The sequence below is a fragment of the Oncorhynchus nerka genome, linkage group LG13 (assembly GCF_034236695.1).
Source record: "Oncorhynchus nerka isolate Pitt River linkage group LG13, Oner_Uvic_2.0, whole genome shotgun sequence".
Lineage (NCBI taxonomy): Eukaryota > Metazoa > Chordata > Actinopteri > Salmoniformes > Salmonidae > Oncorhynchus > Oncorhynchus nerka.
Window position 1 is genome coordinate 60,121,351 of NC_088408.1, and position 11,657 is coordinate 60,133,007.

Genomic DNA, 11,657 nt, shown 5'->3' on the forward strand with positions numbered 1-11,657 from the left:
TGTCTCCCTCTACACAGATCCCTGAGGTGTTGCTTTGGGCTAAGGAGCAGAACGAGGAAAAGAGTCCTAACCTCACACAATTCACAGAGCACTTTAACAACATGTCCTACTGGTAAGCCTGAGCCCCAAATCTTAACTTAGTCACCACAGTGCTTCTCTTCGTCCCTGCAGCACTTCACTGCCCTCTCCGAGAGGAAAGCAGCCAGGTCTGGAGAACGTGATGACAAACTGATGCATCTCTCCTCCTTCGTGTCTCCCTCAGGGTACGCTCCATAATCATTCTGCAGGAGAAAGCCCAGGACCGAGAAAAGCTCCTCCTTAAATTCATCAAAATAATGAAGGTATACCTGTTTGAAATGTGGATACTTAAGAATGGGCAAACAGTGGTATTGGGGAGGGTTTGTTGAATAAAGCAACACATTCTCAAGTGCGTTTTAAGGTGGTTTCCCTTCACTGTCTTGCAGCACTTACGGAAGCTAAATAATTTCAACTCGTATTTGGCAATATTATCTGCCTTGGATTCGGCTCCCATCCGAAGACTGGAATGGCAGAAAACGACCTCCGAGGCAAGTTGGACTGTGTTGTCTAATAGATGTCCAAAGATTGCTCTGAAACCTTTGGTTAATTGTTAATCTTTCCTTCGCAGCACTTTATTCTTAGATGAAATCTCTACATGTGTTGTGTTTGAGGTTAACATGGCTGTCACTGTTCTGTTCTGTTTACAGGGCCTAGAGGAATACTGCACGTTGATAGACAGCTCCTCGTCGTTCCGGGCCTACCGAGCGGCACTGGCCGACGTGGAGCCCCCATGTATACCATATCTGTAAGTCAAACTGCTGGGTTGCAAGGTGTATGCACTTTGTTGTCACAAGTGACACATGTATTTGCACGTCTCCGATATGTATTGCTTACTGTGTATTTCTCGTCTTTATTGTACTGACTGTTTCTTGTTTTGGTTATTTCCCACACGACACATAGGGGACTTATCCTCCAGGACTTAACCTTTGTCCATCTGGGCAACCCCGACCTCATCAACGGGAAGGTCAACTTCTCAAAGCGCTGGCAGCAGTTCAATATCCTGGACAGCATGAGGCGCTTCCAGCAAGTGTACGTATATAGTGGCCAACAGATCTGGGAGAACTCTATTTTGAACTATTCCTTGTAGAAAGTAATACTTTTTTTCCAGGGGAACAAATATTTACTTTGGAGGTGACTACAACTATTTGAATACAGATCCCCAAAAAGTATTACATTTTCAAACTATTTGTATACAGATCTCAGGAAGTAACTACTTTTCAAAACTATTTGAAAACAGATCTCAGGAAGTGACTACTTTTCTGAAACTGTTGGATTGGCTGCTTTCAACTAATGACAGGGCTGTATCTGGAACGGCATGTTAACCTATTAGTGATCCCTTCCCGAGCCAATCCCATTAGCGGGATCGATTTGACAACATCCAGTGAAATTGCAGAGCGCCAAATTCAAACTACAGAAATATCAATATTCAAGATTCATGAAAATATAAGTGTAATACATCAAAATAAAGCTTAACTTCTTGTTAATCCAGCCGCAGTGTCAGATTTCAAAAAGGCTTTATGGCAAAAGCAGACCATGCGATTATCTGAGGACAGCGCCCTGCATACAAACACATGAGAATAATTTTCAACCAGGCAGGTGGCTACACAAAAGTCAGAAATAACAATATAATAAATGCCTTACCTTTGAAGATCTTCTTCTGTTGGCACACCAAAATGTCCCAGAAACATCACAAATGGTCCTTTTGTTTGATATTGTCCTTCTTTATATCCCCAAAATGTAGAATCCATCTGGAGTGACACTTACAAAGAACAGCCGTACTTCTTAATTTCTCAAAAGAAAAGCATCAACCAATTTCTAAAGACTGTTGACATCTAGTGGAAGCCATAGGAACTGCAACCAGGTTCCTAAATAAATTAAATAGGGTTTTCAATAGATAACCAATGGGAAATATTATGACCTATAAAAAAATCCCCCTTGGATGGTTTGACCTCTGGGTTTTGCCTGCCAAATCAGTTATTTAACCGTTATTTTATCGGTTTTGGAAACGTTGGCATGTGTTCTATCCAAATCTACCAATTATATGCATATCCTAGCTTCTGGGCCTGAGGTACAGGCAGTTTACTTTGGGCAGTTTACTTTACTTCAGGATGTGAAAATACTGCCCCCTATCGCTAAGAAGAAAGAAATAGAATTAATAGAGGGCACAATCTCCTAAACTATTCCAGTTTATCTGACAGTCATATTTCATCTACACAATACATTTCTGAATGTCCATTCTCCTGAATGTCCATTGCCCAATGTGTACGTAATCAAGTCAAACCAATTGACCAATTATATTTTATACAGATAAGTTTAAATAAGTTGTGACGCTCTCTTTGAACACGCCACTGAAAAGGTTGAAAGCAGCAATTCATTTTATAATTAAAAGCCATTTGCAAACAGCAAGTTGGATGCTTAGCAAAAAAAAGTTTGAACCTTTTTGTCCATCTGAGGGTAAGTATTCTTGTTTCAAACACACACACTACACCATCTTTAAAGGGATTTCCCATCTACCTTGACTGTCGTTGATTCAATAAGGAAGTTTTGGGATATTTTGTTTCCTTTCGACACTTAATAACCATATTTTGTTACAGTTCGCATTCTCAGTAACACTTAACATTTAAACTGTTCTTGTGCCTGTGTAATAAAACTGTACTTACTTTTGGAGCAACATTTTACTATCATGTTACATGATACTTTGGTAATTGCATTTTAATTGCATAGCAATGAGCTGAGTTTTTGTTTCTTCTGTACACAGGAAATGTAACTGTTCCTTATTCCACTTGTTCCACTCCATTATTATTCAATTATAAAGCAATTTCCAAAGTCCTATGTAATAACAATGTTGCTATTGTAATAATCACAGAGTTACTACACATGCATTATAACTTGATAACAAGTGCTACTTATGTATCACTCTTTATGAAAATATATTTGTTAGTAATTTTGAAGCTGCAAAGGTGATCTACTCTTATTGTTGAGATTATTATAATTCTAGTCTATAGGCTATATTAAGATTCATATCTAAGAGCCCTCAAACAATGTGCTTATGATCATATATTTAGACTAATTCAACTAACTTGTAGTATTTTGTTGTTCATCAAATATTTGTCAGCCATCAAATAAATATATTTATATACAAATACCTTCAAATATTTAGTTTTCTGAGACCTGTATTTATTTGAAAATCCAAGAAAATAGTTGAAACTGACTACCTTAAGTATTTGAAAAGTTGATATTTTCAAATAAACTACAAAATATAACTATTTTCTGCCCAGGTCTGGTGGCCAATCTGTCCGTTGCTGTCATACAACTTTATGTTCAATGCACTTTTCTTTCTCCCCTGAAAAATGTTTTGGAATTGTATGATAATTTTCCTTTGACTTTTCCCACCTTTGCAATGTTTAGATGGTGTTTTCCCTCTCTCCCAGGCATTATGATCTGAAACACAACGACGACATCGTCTCCTTTTTCAATGACTTCAGCGACCACCTGGCAGAGGAGGCTCTGTGGGAGCTGTCTCTAAAGATCAAACCTCGGAACATTACGCGGCGCAAAACAGAGCGCGAAGAGAAGACATAGGAACTTGTCCCGCTGTATTGGACCTTTTGGTCTTTTACAAAATCATGGAATTACAGGAGACTACAAACAAGTAGAACTGTGAAGGCAGCTAAAAGACTGGATGATTTTATGTTTTTTACTGGACCTCTCAGATTTGGGATTCTCTGTCTGTGTGTGAGTAAAGCCAGTGAGAGAGACACTGTGCAGTGTTGGAAGGCTCGCAAAAAGATTGCTCATGTTCACCTTTGACACCAACCTCATCCACCCGATGCCATATTATGGGTATGGTCCAAGCATTACAGGATACGCTAGGGGCTGTCCTCTCACAACCCAAGGCATTGCCCTGACTAAAACCTTATCATACTGATGTGGGCCTTGGGAAACACTGCCCAATGTCACTCAGTTTAGACTTTTTTTATACGGGACTCCAGGCCCCTTTTTTTGCTGCCACAAACTGTGACGCTGTATCGCCTGACATGGCAGAGAACTGCTATGGGTGGTGCAGAACTTTGCGCAAAGACACTCAAATCACCTGGGTCTGCTTCTAGACTGGTGGGAAAATATATATTACTGGTGCACATAAGACGTCATTTTGTCATTAAAAAAACATGGGTTTTTTCAAGGATGTGTTGTATGTATGATACTGTCTGACTGATGCAATGCAGTTTTTGTTTTGTTCTTTAAAAGGATGTGAAAATTATACTTCAGAAATGCGGGGAAGTGATACATGAAGTTCATATACACTGGGGTCCGGATTTATTGGATCCCTTGATAAAGATGAGCAAAGGAGACTGTATAAAATAAACAATACAAATGCTGAACTATATTGTAAATAAATATATTGTGTATAAATTGTCCTGGTACTTGGTAATGCCATTGACCTTTAACATGGGCTCCAGGACCAGTGGAAGCATAATAGCCCCATAACATCAAAGATCTACCACCATATTTTACAGTAGTGTCTATGCATTTTTCTTTTGAAAGCCAAACTCACCATTGATGTGCATGGCCAATTAGCTCTATTTTCATGTCATCTGACCATAGCAGCGCCAGGAGTTTGCTAAACGGCATTGGCACTTGGATTGGAGCCAGAGCTATGGTCATAGGACACGAAAATAGAGCTCCTTGGGCAAAAGAGCAATGCATATGCAGAAAAAACCCTCATCCCTACTGTAAGATATGGTGGTGTATTTTTTTAATGACACGGGGCTATTTTGCTTCCACTAGTCCCGACGACCTTGTTAAGGTCAACGGCGTCATTAACTTTACCAAGTACCAGGACATTTTAGCCAAAAAACCTGGTTGCCTCTGCCAGAAGGCTGAAACTTTTCCACGGGTGAATCTTCCAGCAAAACAATAACCCCAAAGCATATGTTAAAAAATCATCCCCCAAAAATGGTTAATTGACCACAAAATCAACATTTTGAACCTCATTGAAAACCTGTGGCTTGAATTGAAGGGGACAGTCTATAAGCACAGATGAAGGATATCAAGCATCTGGAAACATTCTGTATGGAGGAATAATCTAAGATCCCTCCGAATGTGTTCTCCAATCTCATAAAACATTTTAGAAAAAGGCTTTGTCGTTATCCTGGCTAGGGGAGGGTTGCTGGAGAATTGAAAACGGGATCCAATACATTTTATTCTTTTTTAATTTATTTAATTTATTTTAAACAATCTTTCTCCGAAAAATTGTATTAGTATAAAATAATATTTATTTTTGCATTTTTACAGTCTTTTTTGCATATCTTTATCAAGGGATCCAATAATTCCAGACTCCACTGTACTTGCACTTAAAAATCAAATGAACAAAAAAAGTGATGTGATGTATGTGTCATAGCAGTGAACATTAGAAACATTACAGCAATCAGAAGTGGACCTGGTCACCATCCCTCTACTGTTTAATCTGGATGGTGAATGAAGGCCTTTTATACAGAACAAAAATATAAACGCAACATGTAAAGTGTTGGTTTCATGAGCTGAAATAAAAGATCCCAGAAATTTTCCATACGCAAAAAAAGCTTATTTCTCTCAAACTTTGTGCACACATTTGTTTACATCCCTTTTAGTGAGCATTTCTCCTTTGCCAAGATGATCCATCTACCTGATATGTGTGGTAAATCAAGAGCTGATTAAACGGCATGATCATTACACAGGTGTACCTTGTGTTAGGGACAATAAAAGGCCACTCTAAAATGTACAGTTTTGTCGCCACAGATGGTTCACGATTGAGGGAGCGTGCAATTGGCATACTGACTGCAGGAATGTCCACCAGAGCTGTTGCCAGAATTTAATATTCATTTCTCTACCACAAGCCACAATGTTGTTTTAGAGAATTTGGCAGTACTTCCAACCGGACTCACAACCGCAGACCATGTGCAGCCACGTCAGCCCAGGACCTCCACATCCAGCTTCTTCACCTGCGGGATCATCTGAGACCAACCAGTAGACAGCTGATGAAACTGTAGGTTTGCACAACCATAAACCGTCCCAGGGAAGCTCACCTGTGTGCTCGTCATCCTCACCAGGGTCTTGTCCTGACTGCAGTTTGGCGTCATAACCAATTTCAGTAGACAAATGCTCACCTTCAATGGCCACTAGCAATGTTGGAGAAGCGTGCTCTTCATGGATGCATCCCCGTTTCAACTGTACCGGGCAGATGGCGTTGTCTGGGCGAGCGGTTGTGAACAGAGTGCCCCATGGTGGCGGTGGGGTTATGGTATGGGCAGGTATAAGCTACGGACAAGGAACACAATTGCATTTTATCAATGGCAATTTCAATGCATAGAGATACCGTGACAAGACCCTGAGACCCATTGTCGTGCCTTTCATCGTCTGCCATCATGTTTCAACATAATGCACGGCCACGTGTCGCAAGGATCCGTACACAATTCCTGGAAGCTAAAAATGTCCCAGTTCTTCCATGGCCTGCATACTCACCAGATATGTCACCCATTGAGCACATTTGAGATGCTCTGGATCAGTTTATGACAATGTTTTCCAGTTCCCGCCAATATCCAGTAACTTCGCACAGCCATTGAGTGGGACAACATTCCACAGGCCACAAGCAACAGCCTGATCAACTCTATGCAAAGGAGATGTGCCTCGCTGCACACCAAGTATTAACTGGTTTTCTGATCAACGCCCCTACCTATTTTGTTAAGGTATCTGAGGCCAATTGTCTGCTTTCCTTATTTAAACTGTAACTCTGTAAAATCTTTTTGAAATTGTTTCATGTTGCGTTTGATATTTTTCATCAGTGTGTATCGCAAAATCAAGATGGCACATTAGCACCATTATCCCTTGATGTAATCAACCCTACCAGACCACACAAATCCCTGTGCAAATAAATAAAACCTGCAGTATATCTTCATGCTCTGTTGGTATTATTTCTTCTCCCCGCCACAGTCATACCATGCAGTCTGCACTTGCATGTTATCAAGTAAGCATAGAATGAATGGAGGGTCCATGGAGGTTTTCCTTATGAAAAAAACATACAGTCCCAGTCAAAAGTTCAGACACACTTACTCATTCAAGAGTTTCTTTACTTGACTATTTTCTCATTGTAGAATAATAGTGAAGATGTCAAAACTATGAAATAACACATATGGAATCATGTAGTAACCAAAAAAGTGTTAAACAAATCAAAATATATATATTTGAGATTATTCAAAGTAGCCACCCTTTGCCTTAATGACAGCTTTGCACACTCTTGGCATTCTCTCAACCAGCATCATCGGGAATGCTTTTCCAACAGTCTTGGCTGCTTTTCCTTCACTCTACGGTCCAACTCATCCCAAACCATCTCAATTGGGTTGAGGACAGGGGATTGTGGAGGCCATGTCTTCTGATGCAGCAATCCATCACTCTCCTTCTTGGTCAAATAGCCCTTACACAGCCTGGAGGTATGTTGGGTCATTGTCCTGTTGACAACTAATGATAGTCCCACTTAGCCCAAACCAGATGGGATGATGTATCGCTGCAGAATGCTGTGGTAGCCATGCTGGTTAAATATGCCTTGAATTCTAAATAAATCACAGACGTTGTCACCAGCAAAGCACCATCACACCTCCAATCTTCACAGTGGGAACCACGAATGCGGAGATCATCCATTCACCTACTCTGCATCTCACAAAGACAGCGGTTGGAACCAAACATCTCAAATTTGGAATTATCAGACCAAAGGACAGATTTCCACCGATCTGTCCATTGCTTGTGTTTCTTGGCCTAAGCAAGTCTCTTCTTATTGGTGTCCTTTTAGTAGTGGTTTCTTTGCAGAAATTCAACCATGAAGGCCTGATTCACGCAGTCTCCTCTGAAAAGTTGGTGTTGAGATGTCTTACTTGAACTCTGTGAAGCATTTATTTGGGCTGCAGTCTGAGGTGCAATTAACTAATGAACTTATCCTCTGCTTATGAGAGAGCCAGTTTCATCATAGCATTTGATGGTTTTTGCGACTGCACTTGAAGAAACTTTAAAAGTTCTTGAAATTGTCCCGATTGACTGACCTTCATGTCTTCTTAACCTGCATGGCTACCACAGCATTCTGCAGGGATACATCATCCCATCTGGGTTGCACTTAGTGGGACTATCATTTTGTTTTTCAACGGGATATTGACCCAACACACCTCCAGGCTGTGTCAGGGCTATTTGTCCAAGGAGAATACTGATGGACTGTCATTTCTCTTTGCTTTTTTGAGCTGTTCTTGCCATAATATGGACTTGGTCTTTTACCAAATAGGGCTATCTTCTCTATACCACCCTTACCTTGTCACAACACAACTGATTGGCTCAAACACATTAAGAAGGAAAGAAATTCCACAAATGAACTTTTAACAAGGCACACCTGTTAATTGAAATGCATTCCAGGTGACTAAGCTGAAGCTGCTTGAGAGAATGCCAAGGCTGTGCAAAGCTGTCATCAAGGCAAAGGGTAGCTACTTTGAAGAATCTCAAATATAAAATATATTTTGATTTGTTTAACACTTTTTTTGGGTTACTACATAATTCCATATGTGTTATTTCATAGTTTTGATGTCTTAACTATTACTCTACCATGTAGAAAATATTAAAAATAAAGAAAAACCCTGGAATGAGTAGGTGTGTCCAAACTTTTAACTGGTACTGTATTTCTAATCGGCCTTAAATATGACAGTCAGAAGCTCAGTCGGAACATCGGGGGAAATAATCTGTTCTGCTACATTGGACCATTTTTCTACTCACTTCATTGAAGTGAGCTTTTTGAGTCTTGAATTGATTGCACCCTCTAGAGCTGGCAGTAGCGTTAGAGATTCGGGGTGTCCAATATTGTTGCTATTTTCACAACTGGAATTATGGGTGCAGTAGCTGGCGGTGGCGCGAAAGGGCTGGGTTTCGATGAATAAATAAGTTGTGGCTTTGTCAAGGCTTGACCAATCAGAACGTGCTCCATGGCTAAATATGTGGTTGCTTCAAGTTGTGTATTTATGGTATTTTATGTATTATGTTGTCATCAACTTCACTTTGAATGTTATTCAGTTTATAGCCTAGTTCGTTATATAGTCTGCCCCATATTTGCTAAATATGTTAAATGTTTGCAGTTCACATTTGTTCTAATTGCATTGCTTCAATACAGAAATGCATTGTTAAACAGGCTATAACATTCACACTGATATAGCGGCTAGGCCTGCTGTAAATTGCGTTCTGAACATGGACATGCCAAACAGTCAATAATTAAGATTAAATCCACTAGGGTTTGATAAGGTCTAAAAAATGTATTATATAATTCTAATAAAAACAGAACAACTTGTTTTAAATAGGATCGGGTCAGAAGCATGATGATGTAATTCATTTATTCCGTTCCATTGCACTGTGCTTACGCAGGCCTGGAGTGTGTCTTTGGTAGTCGGATGTAGGGCGATCTTTAAAAATGAGGATGGATAGCCTACTTGAACAAATCAAATTTGATTTGTCACATGCGCCTGAATACAACAGGTGCAGACTTTACCTTGAAATGCTTACTTACAAGCCCTTAAACAATGCAGTTCAAGAAATAGAGTTAAGAAAATATTTACTAAATAAACTAAAGTGAAAAATATATATACTGTACAGTCGTGGCCTAAAGTTTTGAGAATGACACAAATATTAATTTTAACAAAGTCTGCTGCCTCTGTTTGTATGATGGCAATTTGTATATACTCCAGAATGTTATGAAGAGTGATCAGATGAATTGCAAAGTCCCTCTTTGCCATGCAAATTAACTGAATCCCCCCCAAAAAAATTCCACTGCATTTTAGCCCTGCCACAAAAGGACCAGCTGACATCATGTCAGTGATTCTCTCGTTAACATAGGTGTGAGTGTTGATGAGGACAAGGCTGGAGATCACTCTGTCATGCTGATTGAGTTCAAATAACAGACTGAGAGCTTCAAAAGGAGGGTGGTGCTTGAAATCATTGTTCTTCCTCTGTCAGCCATGGTTACCTGCAAGGAAACACATGCCGTCATCATTGCTTTGCACAAAAAGGGCTTCACAGGCAAGGATATTGCTGCCAGTAAGATTGCACCTAAATCAACCATTTATCGGATCATCAAGAATTTCAAGGAAAGTGGTTCAATTGTTGTGATGAAGGGTTCAGCTGCGGGATTGGGGCACCACCAGTACAGCGCTTGTTCAGGAATGGCAGCAAGTGTGAGTGCATCTGCACGCACAGTGAGGCGAAGACGCCTGGTGTCAAGAAGGGCAGCAAAGAAGCCTCTTCTCTCCAGGAAAAACATCAGGGACAGACTGATATTCCGCAAAAGGTACAGGGATTGGACTGCTGAGGGCTTGATGTCCAGCAGTCAGTGGTAAGGCAAACTGCAGTAGCTTTTTGGACTCTTTCCCACACTTAAGCCTATGTGCTCTCAGTCTACAGTTGTGGAATAAGTGATTTTAAAAGGGTTTTCCTACTTGAAATTTTATACATAGACTATTGCTATAATTTCTAAAACCTCTGTCCTCCACGGCTGGAAATTGGTGGCAATCCTTTTAGCCATTGCAATATCAATGTGGCCTTGTTTTGCTATGAACATAGACTTTGCCATAAACTGGTACATAGAAGAGAGACTGCGTTGCTGTTGTTTTCACAGCTATCCTTCCTCTCTCTCCTCAGCTGCAAAGTGTGTGACTGTGAGGGAGTTGGCTCAGCCCTCCCTCACGCATCTTTGGTTCATTGGTTGACACTGCGTGTCTGATTGACAGGAACAACAGGTGAGGCTGTTAGTCTGAGCAGACAGTCAGAACAAATGTGTACATTTGAGCATTTAGACCTATATTATTTTTATTTATTTTTCGTTCGTTGAATTAGTTAATTCTATTCATTTAAAAAATGGAATAATCATTAATTTATTTAAAATATTTGTATAAATAGATTAGGCTCTTCTGATATGCGAGCCGGCTCCCAACGTTCAACTTAGAGCCGACTCTTTCGCGAACGACCCATCACTACTGGCCACTGAGTTGCATAGCTGTCATAAGCGCAACGTGATTGCAAACTAAATAGGTTGGAATGTAAATAATCATCAAATGAATATGAAGTCTGACTGAAAGCGTCTTGAGTGTTTGGTTGCGGGACAAAGGGCCAAACTATGTAACTACCCCGCACAATCTGGGACATGTTAAATAAAAAAATTTAAAAAACATGCGGTTCCCCTATTACCGAGTTCATTACAACTGGGAACTCTGACAAAAAAAACAGCTCAGACTGGGAAAATCGTTTTGAACGGTCATCCATCTGGGAATTCCAAACTGGAGTGTAATGAGACTATGGTGTTCCCAGTTGTTTTGAACGCGGCATTGTTTTTTTAATTAAAAAAAAAAAAAATTATAAAATAAAAAATTGGCAGAGTATTTCATTGTCTTAAAATATAGTTACATGTATTTTTATAAGGTAATCAAATGTGGTGTGTTTGTAAATTTACATTTGTGAATATGACATTTGGCCAAAATAATAATTTAATGAATTACATAAAATTGTTTCAACTTATTTATATCGTAAGT

General features: G+C 39.8%; 1 protein-coding gene across 4 annotated transcripts in view; it reads left to right on the plus strand.

The window, feature by feature from the left end:
* Positions 1-7,012, plus strand: part of LOC115140648 (rap guanine nucleotide exchange factor 1-like) — a 48,167-nt gene extending 41,155 nt beyond the window's left edge. For 3 of the 4 annotated variants that reach the window (XM_065026511.1, XM_065026508.1, XM_065026510.1), the window contains 6 exons: positions 18-112; positions 263-341; positions 465-566; positions 726-823; positions 979-1,107; positions 3,510-7,012. In XM_065026511.1, coding sequence (XP_064882583.1) covers positions 18-112; positions 263-341; positions 465-566; positions 726-823; positions 979-1,107; positions 3,510-3,660 — 654 coding nt within the window. In that variant the 3' untranslated portion in view covers positions 3,661-7,012. Of the gene's footprint in view, positions 1-17; positions 113-262; positions 342-464; positions 567-725; positions 824-978; positions 1,108-3,486 lie in introns of all 4 variants that reach the window. The other variant, XM_065026509.1, reaches the window with a different exon arrangement.
* The last annotated feature ends 4,645 nt before the right edge of the window (positions 7,013-11,657 follow it).